Genomic DNA, 13,585 nt, shown 5'->3' with positions numbered 1-13,585 from the left:
CACCCGGCAGGTAGGGCACCTTAGCCGGTGTATAGCCGATCAATAAAGTTGCAGAGCCCTACCGTGTAGACCACACATTCTTTCATTTAATTCGCGAGTTTCGCCCGCTCGCAATTACCCGCCGTCCTTATCACCTGTCGTTATTGATAGGAAAACGGGACGCCGAGTCTTCTATTACTTGTTTAACGTTCGCAACTCGGATCTGTGTCACCGGTCGTTCACCGCTCGGCTTTCCTTACGCCAAGTACCGGTGCATCGGACACGCAACGCGTACTCACACTGTATCCTTATTCTACGGTGTCGCTTTTCACCTTTTCACAGCGCGCTTCCATCGGCCCACGCTATACGACGCGTTAAATACAGCATCAAACAATTATTCCCGATGGCGAAATCACAAACACAGTCGATGTGCTACTTTTTGCCGGTTAAAAAAGGACACGCCTCTCCCTCCCTATCTCGATTAATGAGTTCGACTTAAGTTTCCGACTATTACTGCAGTGTTGCAAAAGCGACGCGTCACTTCCGCTACGATATACGGGCAGAGAGGGGGAAGAAGCGACAAATAACTACGGGGTTACGCAGCATAAAATCAAATTCTTCGTTCGGCGTGCCTTAATACTCGCGTTTCCTTTTATGCACGTTCTCATATTGTGTCCTATTTTCGCTAACGTATCGCCGCTCTAAATCAATACTGCCGAGGTATTTCTACAAAGGTGAGATTTGGTACTAATTAAAGAATCAGCTTTGGAAATCAACTTTTTGGGAGAAAGCGCAATTTAGCGAACAATCGAATTATTACAAGTGCGAATAATACACAGAGATTCTTTCGATTTAATAAGATCTTATTAATTACAACAAATTTGTCCTTTGGAATGAGACAAACGTGTATGTTTGACTCAACAGAATTGTTCGGTTCCTCTATAATAAATATCTCTCTCACTCGTCGCCAAATAACATGTTTCTTTTATATCTTCGTTCAAACATTACAATGGCGGTTACAAGTAATAAGTGTAAAAAAAATTAATTATTTGAAAGAAATAATACTGTACTTAGAAAGATATTATTCTTTGTTTCAGTGGAACAATATTTAATATAATGTAATATTTGATATGACATATTTTTCTTATTAACAAGCAGATATTATATTTCCTCTAAGCAATAAAATATTGTTTTCGAACAACATGGTTTGCTCTAAGGAAACAACATTTTTTGTTTACGATAAAATTATATTTGATATTAAATAATAAATGAAAAATACACATGAAAAGCTAAATCGAACAAACACGAAATTCAATGAAACTTTTTTCCTTGTGTAGTCGTAGCAGCGGAAAAGATTTTTCAGCAGATATATCAGCACCGAGTTCTTACATGGAAAAAAAAAAAATTAATATCAATTGAAGATTCATAATCTTATACATATAAGCAAGAATATACAATCTTGTATTAACATAAAATTTGCTTATATATGAAGAAATTATTCTACATCGTTCCACTAAAAGTACCACATTCTTATGTTATTTGAAAAAAATGTTCATGAATTGAGAGGAAACAATGTAAGATAGAAAGAACGAAGGTATCTTCAAACTAAGAAACGCATCAGTTTGAAAAGACATCGTTCCGATCTTTCCTCCCCTCAGTTTGCGAAAATTCTTTTATTTTCATGTAAATTCATATATTCTTGCTTACTGTGCGTATGAGAACGTGAAACGGTAGCAATTTTTCCTCCGCGTACTCGCGAATCACATACTTATCGCGCTGAATCAGCGACAAAAATACGCCTCTGTACAAGTGCACGCAAACAATTCGCGCCTAATAGGCGAAAATAACGCGGAGTGTGTTTGAAATTCTGCCAACTGTTAGAGCACACACACGTTCTCTCAGATAACGCGCGCACTTTCGAAACACGATATTGCACCGAACGAGTGCGGAAACGCCGGCAAAAGACACAGAGTAGCGCGCGGCAGTGAATGGCTCGGTGTGCGAATTGACGGTAATTAGCGTTAAAGGGTTGAGATATTCGGCACAAGTGGCTCCGTTTAAGTCCCTCGCGTACGCGCGCGCCTATCTCGTCGTCGGCGCGACCCACCGGTGCTCGATCATTTAAATACACACCGTCCTTGATGGAGGAAGTTACGTGTAGGCGCATTGTACAAGGGAACACAAAAACGAATGCTCGAGCACAATGATGACTTTTCGAGCAGACGAAGGACACGCGCGCGCGTTTCTCGTTAGCCCACTTCTTCCCGCGTGATTACGGTGTCGATTTTCGTCCCCCGTATACCTAAGCGTGAAATATTCCCGAGCACTGCGACGCACTCTCTAAGTCAGCGATACGCTTCCCATCTCGCGCGCGCCGCTCTCCTTCACTTATCGCGCGACGATAACGAGAGCCGGTCCGTAAACTGAATGAAAGCGATCGCGTCGACGACGCTCGCGCTCTCACTGGCTCTCCTCGAGAGGCCCCCGAGTATTCGCTCGTCTTAAAATAGAGAGAGTGAGGGAGGGACGGACGAGCGCGACAATTTCGCGTTTCTTCTCCGTATGGTCAGGTGTCGGGAATACTGTGTGTATGATCGGGGTAATTGTGACTGGACGCTTACAGCGCGACAAAGGCGAACGAAGGGAAGGAAGGAATCGTACCAATTGGTGAGCGAGAAACTTCCGAAATGTTGATTTTATGCGAATTTTACCAATATTTTGACGTAATATCTAAAAAATTAACTCTACTTACTTGATCATATGATACTTCTAAATCATAACGAGGAATTATTTTAACGCTTAGGTCAAATATTAAGTTGTATACAACATTAAGAATTACATATTTGAAAACATACGTGTTGGAAGATATTATTCCCTGAGAATTCCCTCATTTTTCCAGGTATAAACAAATTCCCCGAGAATTCTCCAAGTAATAAGCACCTTAATTCTCAAATGAATTACTGAATGTAAAATGGTTCTAAATTTAAGCGAGTATTTACTAGAATTATGTAACATTTCTTTTCCATTGAATAATTGAAGGCTTTAAATTTAGATTTCTGTCCAGAAAATATTTTCTAAAAATCAATTCTAGTATTCTCAATATTATGAATTTAATACTGGTCGCCTTATTGTTTCAACGCGTACAAGTTTACTCATGCGAAGGAAATATCAAATTGTACTTGATCAACTTCTAGTGGTAAATATTTGCCAAGGAATACTGCTAAACAAGCCATTTTACTTGAATCAATTAAACATTACCCGAACGGTTTCAGTACTTTTCTACTCAGTATAGTAAAAATTACAATTTCGACTATCAAACATGGGTTTTCTAACGTCAAAAAGCGATCATCAAACAAACAGTAACACAGTACAATACCACGGGAGGAAATTTGCAGACGGGGAAAGGGAGCGACTTCACATCCAGGGATCCTACTTTCCTTGATAATAACTACAATTTACTATTGATAAACACGAAATTACATGGGTCAAAATACTCCTCTCTGTTTCTCTCTTTGAAGCGCGTCGTTGACGAAACACCTGCAAGGAATAATTGCAAATGCACAGAAAAAAAAGATGTCAATTGAATTAACGTAACAATGAACGGACCAAACGAGCCTTGATTGAAAAAAAAAAAAAAATTGAATTTCTAATTCTTCTAATCGAATTTGCCCGAAATTTTGATGCTACTCTGACGTTCTTAAGTTTGCGCCTACTTAGACGACCTATAAAACTAAAAACTTACTTTAACCATATTGATACTTTTCAATTTCTTCTTTGAACCTTTAATTCTACAGATTGAATTTTAACGCTACCTTTTAACGTTAAAACGGAAATTTAAGACATTATCAGGGTCAAAGTAGGGGTTATATTGTTTATTAGAATTGAAATTAAACCTGTTTTACTATCTTAACTCCTGCTATGTTGTAGAGTTAGGGCCAAAATTTCGGGTGATCCACGAAAGTCAGAAATTCTGTTCATCGTCCCGTTAATTCTTTCCGTGCGTTGCGAGAAGAAAGTTGCGATATTTCACGTCGCATCGAAAGAGAGAAAGAAGCATCGTTCGAGTTTGCAAATAATGTGCCAAGCGGAAGACCCACGGGATCTTCTCAGTGTATCGATTCAACAGCCCTTATATGCTATCAGTTTCACCGTCTAATCCTGTTTGATTTGTACTCAACAACCACGTTGAGACCCTTCGGTACGCGACGGGAAAAAAGGACGAACGAACGGCGGCGGCAGCACCGTTATTATACGCTCGTGTGATATCAACGATGATGACGGGGGCCCCCTTACGCAACGTAGCCCGCAGCTAGCGGAATCGTTGCGCACACGTGCTCTCTAGTGTGTAAGGATCGCGTTTATCCGAAAAATACACCAACTCTCTCGGTGTTTTTATTTCCTGTTTTACGCACAACGAGTATAAAAGTTTCGTTTCGACCTCGCACGGTCTATTTGTATTTTCAGGAATGATTCATATCAAAGCGTACGAATCGATCGTTCTTCCTCTGCGAGCGAAAAAGAGAGGGGAAGGAAAGAGAGAGGGACGCGAAATATCGTCGAGATCGACTTTAATTCTATCTGGGACATTTCGTGACTCTTTTAATTAAAATCTGAAGAGCGTCGTCTGGCGCCATGTTGCGACCGATCTTTTCTTTTTTCAACGCCGACTTCTATATCGACGGAGATTAAAGTGCATATCGCGAGGCTCGTGTTTACACTGTCAATAAGTCAACAGGCGACGTAACAACGCCCCGGCGGTAATGAAGCTCTTTCAAGGCAATTAATTGACCGCTCACCCAATAACAATCGCGTCGCGCCGAATATTTTTCGCTTTAAACGCTGACGTCACACACATATACACGAGAACGTTAGCGCAGATTATTATCGGTCGGGAGACCGACACTTAACGCAATGACGTCATGGTTAATCACAGATTATGAGCGCCGTCAATTAGGAGAGAGAGAGCGGAATAACGGTGACAAAAACGAAGCAACAAAGGAGACAATTGATCGTCAATTTCAAAAGAATACGCACACACTCACGAATCACACCGAGCGTAATTTTGTATCGCACGATTTCTCTCTCTCTCGCACACACTGAGAAACTGTGCCGTTTAATGTCCCGAGTTTCTCCGAGAGATAACGGCTGGACGCGCAAATGTCTACAGGGTGTTTCCTAATAAGCGGACCTAACTCTCTCAGTAGTATTGTGACCAATTGTGATAATACCGCACTGAGAGCATCACCACGTTGACTTTTAACAACGGGATTGATGGTGTGTCACCCGTTCGGGCGCGGCGCGTCACGTCTCGAAATCGAGAGAAAGAGAGAGAGAGAAATCGTTCGAACCGGTGGCCGCGCTGGGACTCCCGTCTTTCCTTTTCCCCATCTCGATCGCTAGATCGCCGTTCACTCGCTTCGTTCTGGACGATTAAAGACGTACTATCAAGCGACCGATAGTTCATTCCGCCGCGCGAGTGTCGTTCCCCGAGATCGGATTCCTCTCTTTCGAGATCAATCGAAATAACAATGTATCTCGAAAACTCGCGAGACAAATCATCGGGCCGACCGTACACACAATTAGCCGAGCGGAACGTTTAACCCGTTGATCGATGAGTCGCCGCCACCCATCGCTCCGATCTCCCGGCGGACCAGCTCGGACACGGCGATGCAAATGGCGACATTTCGGGGGCGAATTTAGATTTCGATCGAAAGGGAAGCGAGAGACAGCTTGTCGCTCACTCGCGGTGCTAAGGTACGCCGCGCGACACACCCCTCGCGCGCTACGTCATTCACGTACCGCCGTCTCTGGTCGCGCGAGAACGAGGAGAAGGAATAGACTTACCTACAAAGGGATCGCCAGCCGCCGCCTTCTTCCTTCCCCGAGACGAGAGAGAGAGATACCGTTTCGCCGAGCGTACAACACTCACTCACTCACAGTCTCGCTCTGTCTCCGTATCAGCCGCGCGCGCGGCTGTTCCGTTCGATGAACAGCTTCCCCGCCGCCTCTGCGTGTCGCTCCGCTCCTTTCCCGCGAGTCCAGCCGGGGACTTTTATCGCACGCGCATTGATAAACGCGCCGTGACCTACCCGCTGCTATGGATCCGGAAGCGAGAGAGAGTTTCCTAAGCGCAGCAGGCCTCTCCGAGACCCGCGGGAAATCGCATAGCTGGGATCGATCTCACGGGAGCGGTTTCGTCGCGGCCGTGTAGAGCCGCGGATTGCTGCTCACTGTCGGCCGGAGTTGCGCGCGCGCGCAACAGCGAGTCGACGCTAGATGGCCGACCGGGTCTGCGCACACGCAGCTCTTCGAGGCGGGTCCGTTTGTTTCAAACCGAGCGCTGCCTTTGTTTCCGCCGGATGACCGCTCGTTCAGCGGAACGTTTCATTATTCTTTCGAAAGGGACTGCTCGTTTCGGTTTAAGGCGAATCTTCTCCTCGTGAGTATTGTACATAATCTATTATATGTAATATATAAATTAATTATCGGCGTTTTTCAATGAAAATTAACGTTTATTTATACAAACTCAAAACTTTAATCATCAACAAAGTAATCTACACATTTTGGCCATCTTTCGGGTAGGTGACGAATCCCCTCTCGGTAAAAGGACGCTGGTTTAAAGTCGGTAATGCATTTCTTCCTAAGTGAGAATCTGTTAATGTTGGAGGAATCAATGAAAATCTGACGGCTAGGCAAAATTTCCTAGCCCAACGCACTACTTTTTCAAGAGAGAGCTGCACGCTCATTGGATATCGCACTGGTATGCCATCAGTCGGCGTTCCGCTGCCAGCACTGAAAATCTATAGTATATATACGCAACATCGATTTTGACAGTGAATTTCAGAACTATATGTACGACAAAACTATCGATAGTGCAGAGAAACATCGATAATTTTCGACAGTTCTATCGATATCGAATCGACCGAGATTATCGATAGTTCTATTTGCCAGGTTATGGTGTTGAGGTAGTGCTCCGAGAGAGGCTTTCTCTTCCTCGTCTTGTGCTGACGAGACGTGTTTATTCGGCGGTCCGTGAGTGTAGAACTGTGTATAAATATTTTTGACATTCCGTCTTGTGGAACGTAATTTTCTATACTTTCTTCTTAACTTCTTCGGTACGGCCGATTGACATATTATATTTAGGCGCAAAGCTTGTGCATTTTCCGAGATTTAAAAACCTAACATTTTCTTTCTTTATCCTAACTCTAAAATATACATCATGGGTCTCGCAGACCAACTATAATTTTCGTTTGCTCCATACATTCTATTTTTGATATTTAGTTTTAATTTCATAACTTGACAAAATGAAACTTTTCGGTATTGGAATCTATTCGGGTATATTTCTAAAGCTCAAAGCTTCGAAATAAAAAAGAACATGAAAATTATTAACATTGAAAAATATTAATCTGAGCTGGAGTTACGGTCTATCAAAGTTACATGGGTCTCCTCTGCGGTATGTGTTTCCGGGATTTTCTGAAAGCTGTATATTCGTATGTGTGAAACTATGTGCGTTTCATTTCGTGGAAACTTGACGAATTCATTGAATAATTGTACTCATTAGCGTACTAGGGTTGATTGATCGATCGTGAAGAAAATTGGATTTTTCCGTTTCGTGGATTTTCGCTTTCCTTGTGCACAGGGAGTATTCGGCTTTTCGCGATCGGAACTCAATTAGTCACTCTGCTATTGCATCTTTTCTATTCTGCTTTTTCCTTGTCTATTGGCGTTTCCGATTTGCTGACTCGATCGGGGTCATCGTTCTGATTGGTGCATTTTTAGAAATGCAAAATCAATTGTAAATCCCGATCTGCAAAAGGTGTTTTAAACCGTAAAATATTGTAGACCGGCACTTAAGTTTCGGTCTCTGAGCCTTAAGAAATTGACCGGAGTCGAATGTGAAGAGAATAATTCACTGTGATTGGAATTTAATTTCATAAGACTTAGGGCATCTATTGCAGATTAGAACTTATGCAGAAGTTTGTGCTCCCCGCTTTAAGGAGCAAATTCATGGTAGCGTCGGAGCCAATCAGCAGACAATGGATTGCTCTGTAACGCTACCATGAAAAGGCTTCTTTATATGTAAGTTCTTCATCCATGGCTATTTTTCCAAACACGAAGTTTTGCTGGAACACTCTTCAATAATTCATAATTAAAATAACCATCCATGTAAATGGTTGATGAAGGAAAATTGAGGTCCATCAGTAGAAAGAGATACATAAGTACATGTGTGTGCGGTACATTTTTTTAGACATCCGCTATAAATCTGAAAGAAAACGATAAATTTAAATTCCAGAGTATGGACTGTAAACATAATTACGAAGACAAGAAGTATATAGCATCGTTATTCTGTTACAACCGATAAGAAAAAAAAAAAAGTACACAGTGTAACTTGCATAATGTATATTCCGTTCTCCATTGACACATGAGCGTGTATATACAAAGTCCGAGAGAGAATTTCGTCTTCCCATGTAAAAAAATGAACGATCCGGTCTGTCTTAGCGCACGTTTCATATCGATTCGATTGTTGACGCACACGAATCGCAGATACCCCCCCGCGTACGCGCGGAGTTAACGGCTGCGTTCAGCGGTTTGTGCTCTCTTTTTTTCCAACGCTTGCAAAGCAAGATATATTTTCCGGCACGCTGAAAGTAACTTGTTAAAAAAAAAAGCTGGATTACGCAGCAGCGCATTACAGAGCGCACCCATCTGTCGAGATCGTTCGTAAGAATCTATCAGAAAAGCAGCACAAAGAGCTGATGCAGCGCCGACGCTGAACGCAGCCCGATATTTAACGTGTCTAGCTTTATACCGGTGCATGTCCTGCGAGGATGCGACCCTGCTAGAAAAAAATCCGTTGCGACGCATTACAAATCTCTACAACACGAATCGATTTAGAACATTACATGTATAATTACGCAATTATACGATTACAGATGTTCGGTAATTAATTAACACTCGGTACATAGCAATTTTTACTTTTGGAGCGATTCTGTTTGTGACGATATTTGTCACCTCGCGGATATCTTATTTTTCCTTGGAAATTTCTCGGAAAACGAACGAGATGTTTTTCCAATAAATAGATCTTATAAAATTCCATTAACACTATTACGACGGTGAACAGAAGATTAAATGACGTAATACTTTGCAGGCATATCTCCTTCATTATTTAAGTATGAAAAAAACGACGATACGAACTTGTCGTGATAAAAAAGGAAAGAGGAAAATCCAATCGACCAACGTAATTCCACTCGAAATTGCTTATCGCTCCGTTTTTTTTCTTAAAATAAATACGATTATTCCATTCTCCACATCAATGCCTTTCCTTCAATCAATATATTTATCTTAACAAAGAGTTTAACTAAATTCGGTGTACACGTTGTATGTAAACATATACATATACGATAAAAAATAGACACCAGTCACGCTGCAAATGTCAAGAATTTAAAAATCCCTTGAAGCAAGAATTTTAAGCATAATTTACCGATTTACAAATCGACAGGACAGCTTTTTTTTTGAAAGCTACTACAGTTTCGCAGTTTCTTCGTATTGTAATCGATCTTTTTACGTTAATTTGTGACAAAAGGTCTGTTTTTTGTAGCTGAAATCCCTGCACCAGCTTGCACTAGTTCTATTTCCCTCTTCCTTACAAGAAATCACAGATATGTATCCGTTTCTTTCCACGTTCCGAAAATGTGCACCGGTTCAGTGACAAAGAACAGACCCAAAGTATGCACATTAGAATTACATTATCATGTAGGAATATATTAGTTTGTTTTCAATCGAGGTATTCTTCTTAGAAAAGTGCTAGCTTTTCCTTCTGAATTTTAATAAATAAACTTTTATATATATATATATATCATGTATTCACAATAATGACACTTGGTGTTGTTTTCCTTGTATGAACATTACTATAATTGGTGGAATTTAAACTTGCGAGTTTACCTATACGAACTCTCGTGTATTATTCCGATTCTTAAGGGTGTTTCTCAAGTCCCTCTGCACATACATGTTGAGTATGCGCGGTTCAATGAATTTTTAATTCCTTGAGCTAATTCCACGAATCCCTAAGTTTGTGGAGCTTCTCGAAACAGTGACTATTTAAATTCATCGATATCAAAATTTAATGAATCATCTTACTTATCATCTATTATTCATGGGTTGCAAAATCAGTGCATTTGTCGGTTCTTATATATATATAATATATATAGTCCTAAGGTTCTAAAATTATCCAAGTCCTAGTCGATTCTATTTACCATAGATATATTTCTCGGCTCGTAATACCTAGGTTCTTGGATTTGCAAATGTATTCTTGAATCATTGAATTCGTTAGACTCGCATATCATGCATATGATCGAATCATTTAGATCCTTTTCAAATTCATCGGTTAGATCTTTAGAAAACGTGGTTGAAAACTTTACGATTTCGGTCTCTCCAAGTCTGATTGATTTTTTTCCCCGCACCAGGAAGTCTCTAAAAGGCTTCGGCAATCCAAGGACCTATGTTCACAAGAGGCTGATTTCTCTTCCTTCATGTCTCTTGCATACAAAGAGTTATATTTGTGAAATTTATATTATTTACAATATATTTACGCATTTTGATCTATGACCGTTATAGATCTCATTTGTTCTTAAATATATACGAGTACCTACGTTCCTGCGTTCTTAGATCCTTGTATTCTCAAACTCACAGATGCGTCGAATGCTTTTCCTCGACTTATTGTAATTCTGCGCGTTTCAATCGTTCCTATCGTTAAGAAGATTCGGAAGGAATTTCAGAAAGTTCGATTCAAGGATTTAAATAGAGATCTAAGTATCCGAAATCAAAGAACTCGATGTATGCGCAGATCTTTATCTCCAAATCGATTTGATATACCTGGCGTTGTTTGAGAAGAATCTTGTCAAGAGGTTTTGGAGATCCCGGAAGTAGGCTCCAACTACGAAAAATACAAAAGCCTGAAAAGCTCTTTTCATACCTTTCAACTCAGAGAGCGATGTGAACATAATTTTACAATAGATTTAATTGGCAAATAAATAAATTCGCTCGAACTCTTAAATCCTTGAATTCGCCTTTAAGGAAGGAGTTTCAACTCGCTCGACTCCGTAGAAATTCAGATGCAGAAGGGGAAGAAGAAACACCGTCCGCGTGATAACCGGCGGTTTGATCCAAGGATCTAAGTTTCCGAAGAGGTCTTCGCAGAACCTCCTCTCTCTCTCTCCCCGCAGTAAGAAACGATGCACCTTAACGAACAATTATTTACAGTGGATTTTTTACACGATATGTTACAATCTCTTCTTCGGCAGCGAGCCGAAGGCCGATATAACGGTGGGTTTGGTGGCGGACGACGACGTGAACGTCGTCAGGGTGGGCTGGGTGAGTAGGACCGTGGGCTTACCCGTCGCGGCGGCAGCGGCTGCGGCTGCGACGGCGGCGGCGGCGGCCGAGCCGCCGGTTGCCACTTGGTCCCATTTGCTCTTCCGCTTCTTGGCGTCGTCCTCGGCGCCGCCGGACGAGCTGTTCGGCCGCTTCGCCGTGCCGGACACGATCTCGATCTTCGTCTTCTCCTTGCGCGCCTTGTCGAGCTTGTCCATCTCCGCCTTCTGCACCTTGGCGAGCTCTTCGTAGTACGAATCCTTGCCCCACTTGAACGGGTCGAATCTGTCCGGCGGATAGTTGGTGCCCAGCTCGTTGATGCTACAAAACTGAATGAGTTTTTCATAAATCGAGGGATTCCGGAAATCCTTGCGCTGCTGGATTAGCAAATTCATGTCCAGCCCGCCGCTCTCCATCTTCCGGCAGAGGATAGCGATCTTCTCCTGCAGCTCGGGGGGACACGGTACCGCCGGCTCCGGTGGTATCGTCACCCCGCATGTGTCCCCGGCCTCGACGCCATCTGAAAGCAATTCTCCGGGACGCGAGGTGGGCGACCGGCGTTCAGCGCCGGCGGCGACGGTGGCAGTGGCAGCGACGACGGCAGCGGCGGCGGCGGCCGGGAAGAGACCGTTCTCCTCGGTGCGTTCCGCCACCGTCGCGCTCGCCGTCGTCAACAACGGCGCCGGCAGTGCAACGGCCGCCCCCTCGTCGTCGGAGACTACCGCGTCGTCAAAGTAAGAGACCAATCGCTGCACCTTCGTGCTCGCGTCCGGCAAGTCGCTACTACCGAACTTGCCGACGACGGGACTGTGCGAGGCTGAACGGCCAGATATGGGACTGATGGATCGGGCCTGGGGCTGACAACCGACTTGGGCATTATGCGGGGCGGCCCCCTGGGGAGTGTTCGAATTCTCCTCCTGCAGGCGCTCGTCTTCCACCCCGTCCTCGCCCTCCGAGTCGGTATAGGTGGCCGTGAGAGATGCCAGAGCAACACTTTGTACAGACATGGTTAGTTGGCTTTGAGTGCCCACCGTGCTACCAAGCGATATTTTGTGTGGGAACTCACCGGTCTGGCGTAGTAGGCCTGGCCCAGCGCACGTGAGCCACGTAAGCCACGTAAGGCGCGGGGACAGGGAGGCTCTTATGGGCGCGTTGAGCTTTGGTCGCTTTTAGTACGAACCTGAAATTAAAATGTTGTATTGCTTCATCCATTTCTTCCTACAATATTTATCAAATCATTCAAAGAGATAAGCAGCCTGAATGGAAGCCACCGATGAATAAAGATATTATTTAACTTATTAAGAACATCTTTGCACTATCGATTTTTGCGTACTCGAGTAAAAACCATTCGGGCAAATTTTACGAACAATATGTGCATATTGGTTGCTTTGCAAAAAATCAATGTTTCAGCTCAAGTTATTGTCATATTTCAGTGAACAAGCTCGTACGCATAGTAACCATTGTCTTGAAATTTCCCAGAGACAGGCGTCACGGTTGATTTTACAATTATATGTTCCGTGAGAATTATTCCCGTGACAAGCAACAGTTCATCGATAAGTAACTAAGAACGAACATACTGACGCTGGTTTAAAACGTACGGACTCGTCAAAACTAATCCTAGTTTGTGCATTTGAGGTCAAGCTAACAAACGAAATGTAGGTTAGACTGAAGCGATATAATTCGATCGTTAACGTGTCGAAATCTTCTTCGCTTACCTTTCAACGTCCACGGTCACCAAGGTTAATTTAAACTCAATCGTTTGTACATTATATCAATCTTTAGCAAAATCGCCAAAAGAATATCCAATAAACCTGGATAAAACGAGATTATTTCACCATCAGCGCGTTCCTTCCCGAGATACTTTGCGTCTAAAACAGTGCTGCTCAGATAGCTGCTCGAAATATTCCCCTAAAACATTCCCTGAAAATCTCTAACGGCTAAGAAAGTCTCTAGAACTCGTGTCAAACTACGGATTGGGGATTGAAATGAATTTGGCCAACCAGTATAAAGTTAACTGAACTCAGATTTAGTGAAATTTAGTGAATTTTACACTGATTGGTCAAATTTCAATTCAATCGGGCGGAAAGCGGGTCTACAAGAGAATTTAAAAACGTAAGATATTGACCTTTCTTCTATAATTCGATTGTGATTGGTCAATTTCTCGTATAAGATTGGTATGATACGGGCTTTATATTAGCCGAGTTTAATAAATTGATTATTATTGATTCATTGAAAT

The 13,585-nt window shown here is 42.6% G+C and overlaps 2 protein-coding genes and 1 long non-coding RNA gene across 8 annotated transcripts in view; 1 reads left to right on the top strand and 2 right to left on the bottom strand.

The window, feature by feature from the left end:
- Positions 1–6,209, bottom strand: part of LOC106748184 (protein hu-li tai shao) — a 22,286-nt gene extending 16,077 nt beyond the window's left edge. For 2 of the 5 annotated variants that reach the window (XM_014626440.1, XM_014626447.1), the window contains exon 1: positions 5,824–6,209. The gene's annotated coding sequence lies outside the window, so the exon portion shown is untranslated. Of the gene's footprint in view, positions 1–278; positions 348–2,112; positions 2,229–2,281; positions 2,448–5,823 lie in introns of those variants that run through there. The other 3 variants (XM_014626441.1, XM_014626443.1, XM_014626442.1) reach the window with 3 other exon arrangements.
- Positions 6,210–6,312: 103 nt separating this feature from the next.
- On the top strand, positions 6,313–10,627 carry LOC106748188. Its single transcript, XR_001374723.1, has 2 exons — positions 6,313–6,418; positions 6,562–10,627. It is a non-coding gene; the product is annotated as an uncharacterized LOC106748188 (long non-coding RNA).
- LOC106748187 (SAP30-binding protein) lies at positions 8,365–13,481 on the bottom strand. 2 transcript variants are annotated; one of them, XM_014626450.1, is made up of 3 exons: positions 13,065–13,480; positions 11,372–12,529; positions 8,365–11,216 (listed from the first exon to the last, which is right to left on the bottom strand). In XM_014626450.1, exons 2-3 carry the CDS (start codon positions 12,354–12,356, stop codon positions 11,062–11,064), a joined length of 1,140 nt encoding a protein of 379 aa, XP_014481936.1. In that variant the 5' UTR covers positions 12,357–12,529; positions 13,065–13,480; the 3' UTR covers positions 8,365–11,061. The 2 variants fall into 2 exon arrangements, with proteins under 2 accessions (XP_014481936.1, XP_014481937.1); XM_014626451.1 differs by having other exon boundaries at positions 11,125–12,529; positions 13,065–13,481.
- Positions 13,482–13,585: the final 104 nt, after the last annotated feature.

This window comes from Dinoponera quadriceps, unplaced genomic scaffold, assembly GCF_001313825.1.
Source record: "Dinoponera quadriceps isolate SergipeBrazil2010 unplaced genomic scaffold, ASM131382v1 scaffold2600, whole genome shotgun sequence".
Taxonomy (NCBI): domain Eukaryota; kingdom Metazoa; phylum Arthropoda; class Insecta; order Hymenoptera; family Formicidae; genus Dinoponera; species Dinoponera quadriceps.
The sequence above is the reverse complement of the archived record's forward strand: the minus strand, read 5'-3'. Positions and strand labels throughout refer to the sequence as shown.

Bases quoted from the DNA above. Each gene is read 5' to 3' on its own strand.
- LOC106748187 (XM_014626450.1), bottom strand. From the start codon at position 12,356: ATGTCTGTACAAAGTGTTGCTCTGGCATCTCTCACGGCCACCTATACC. The intron at 11,217-11,371 runs GTAAGCCCACGG...TTGTTCGTTAAG, and splicing joins AGCCGCTGCCGCCGCGACGG to GTGCATCGTTTCTTACTGCG.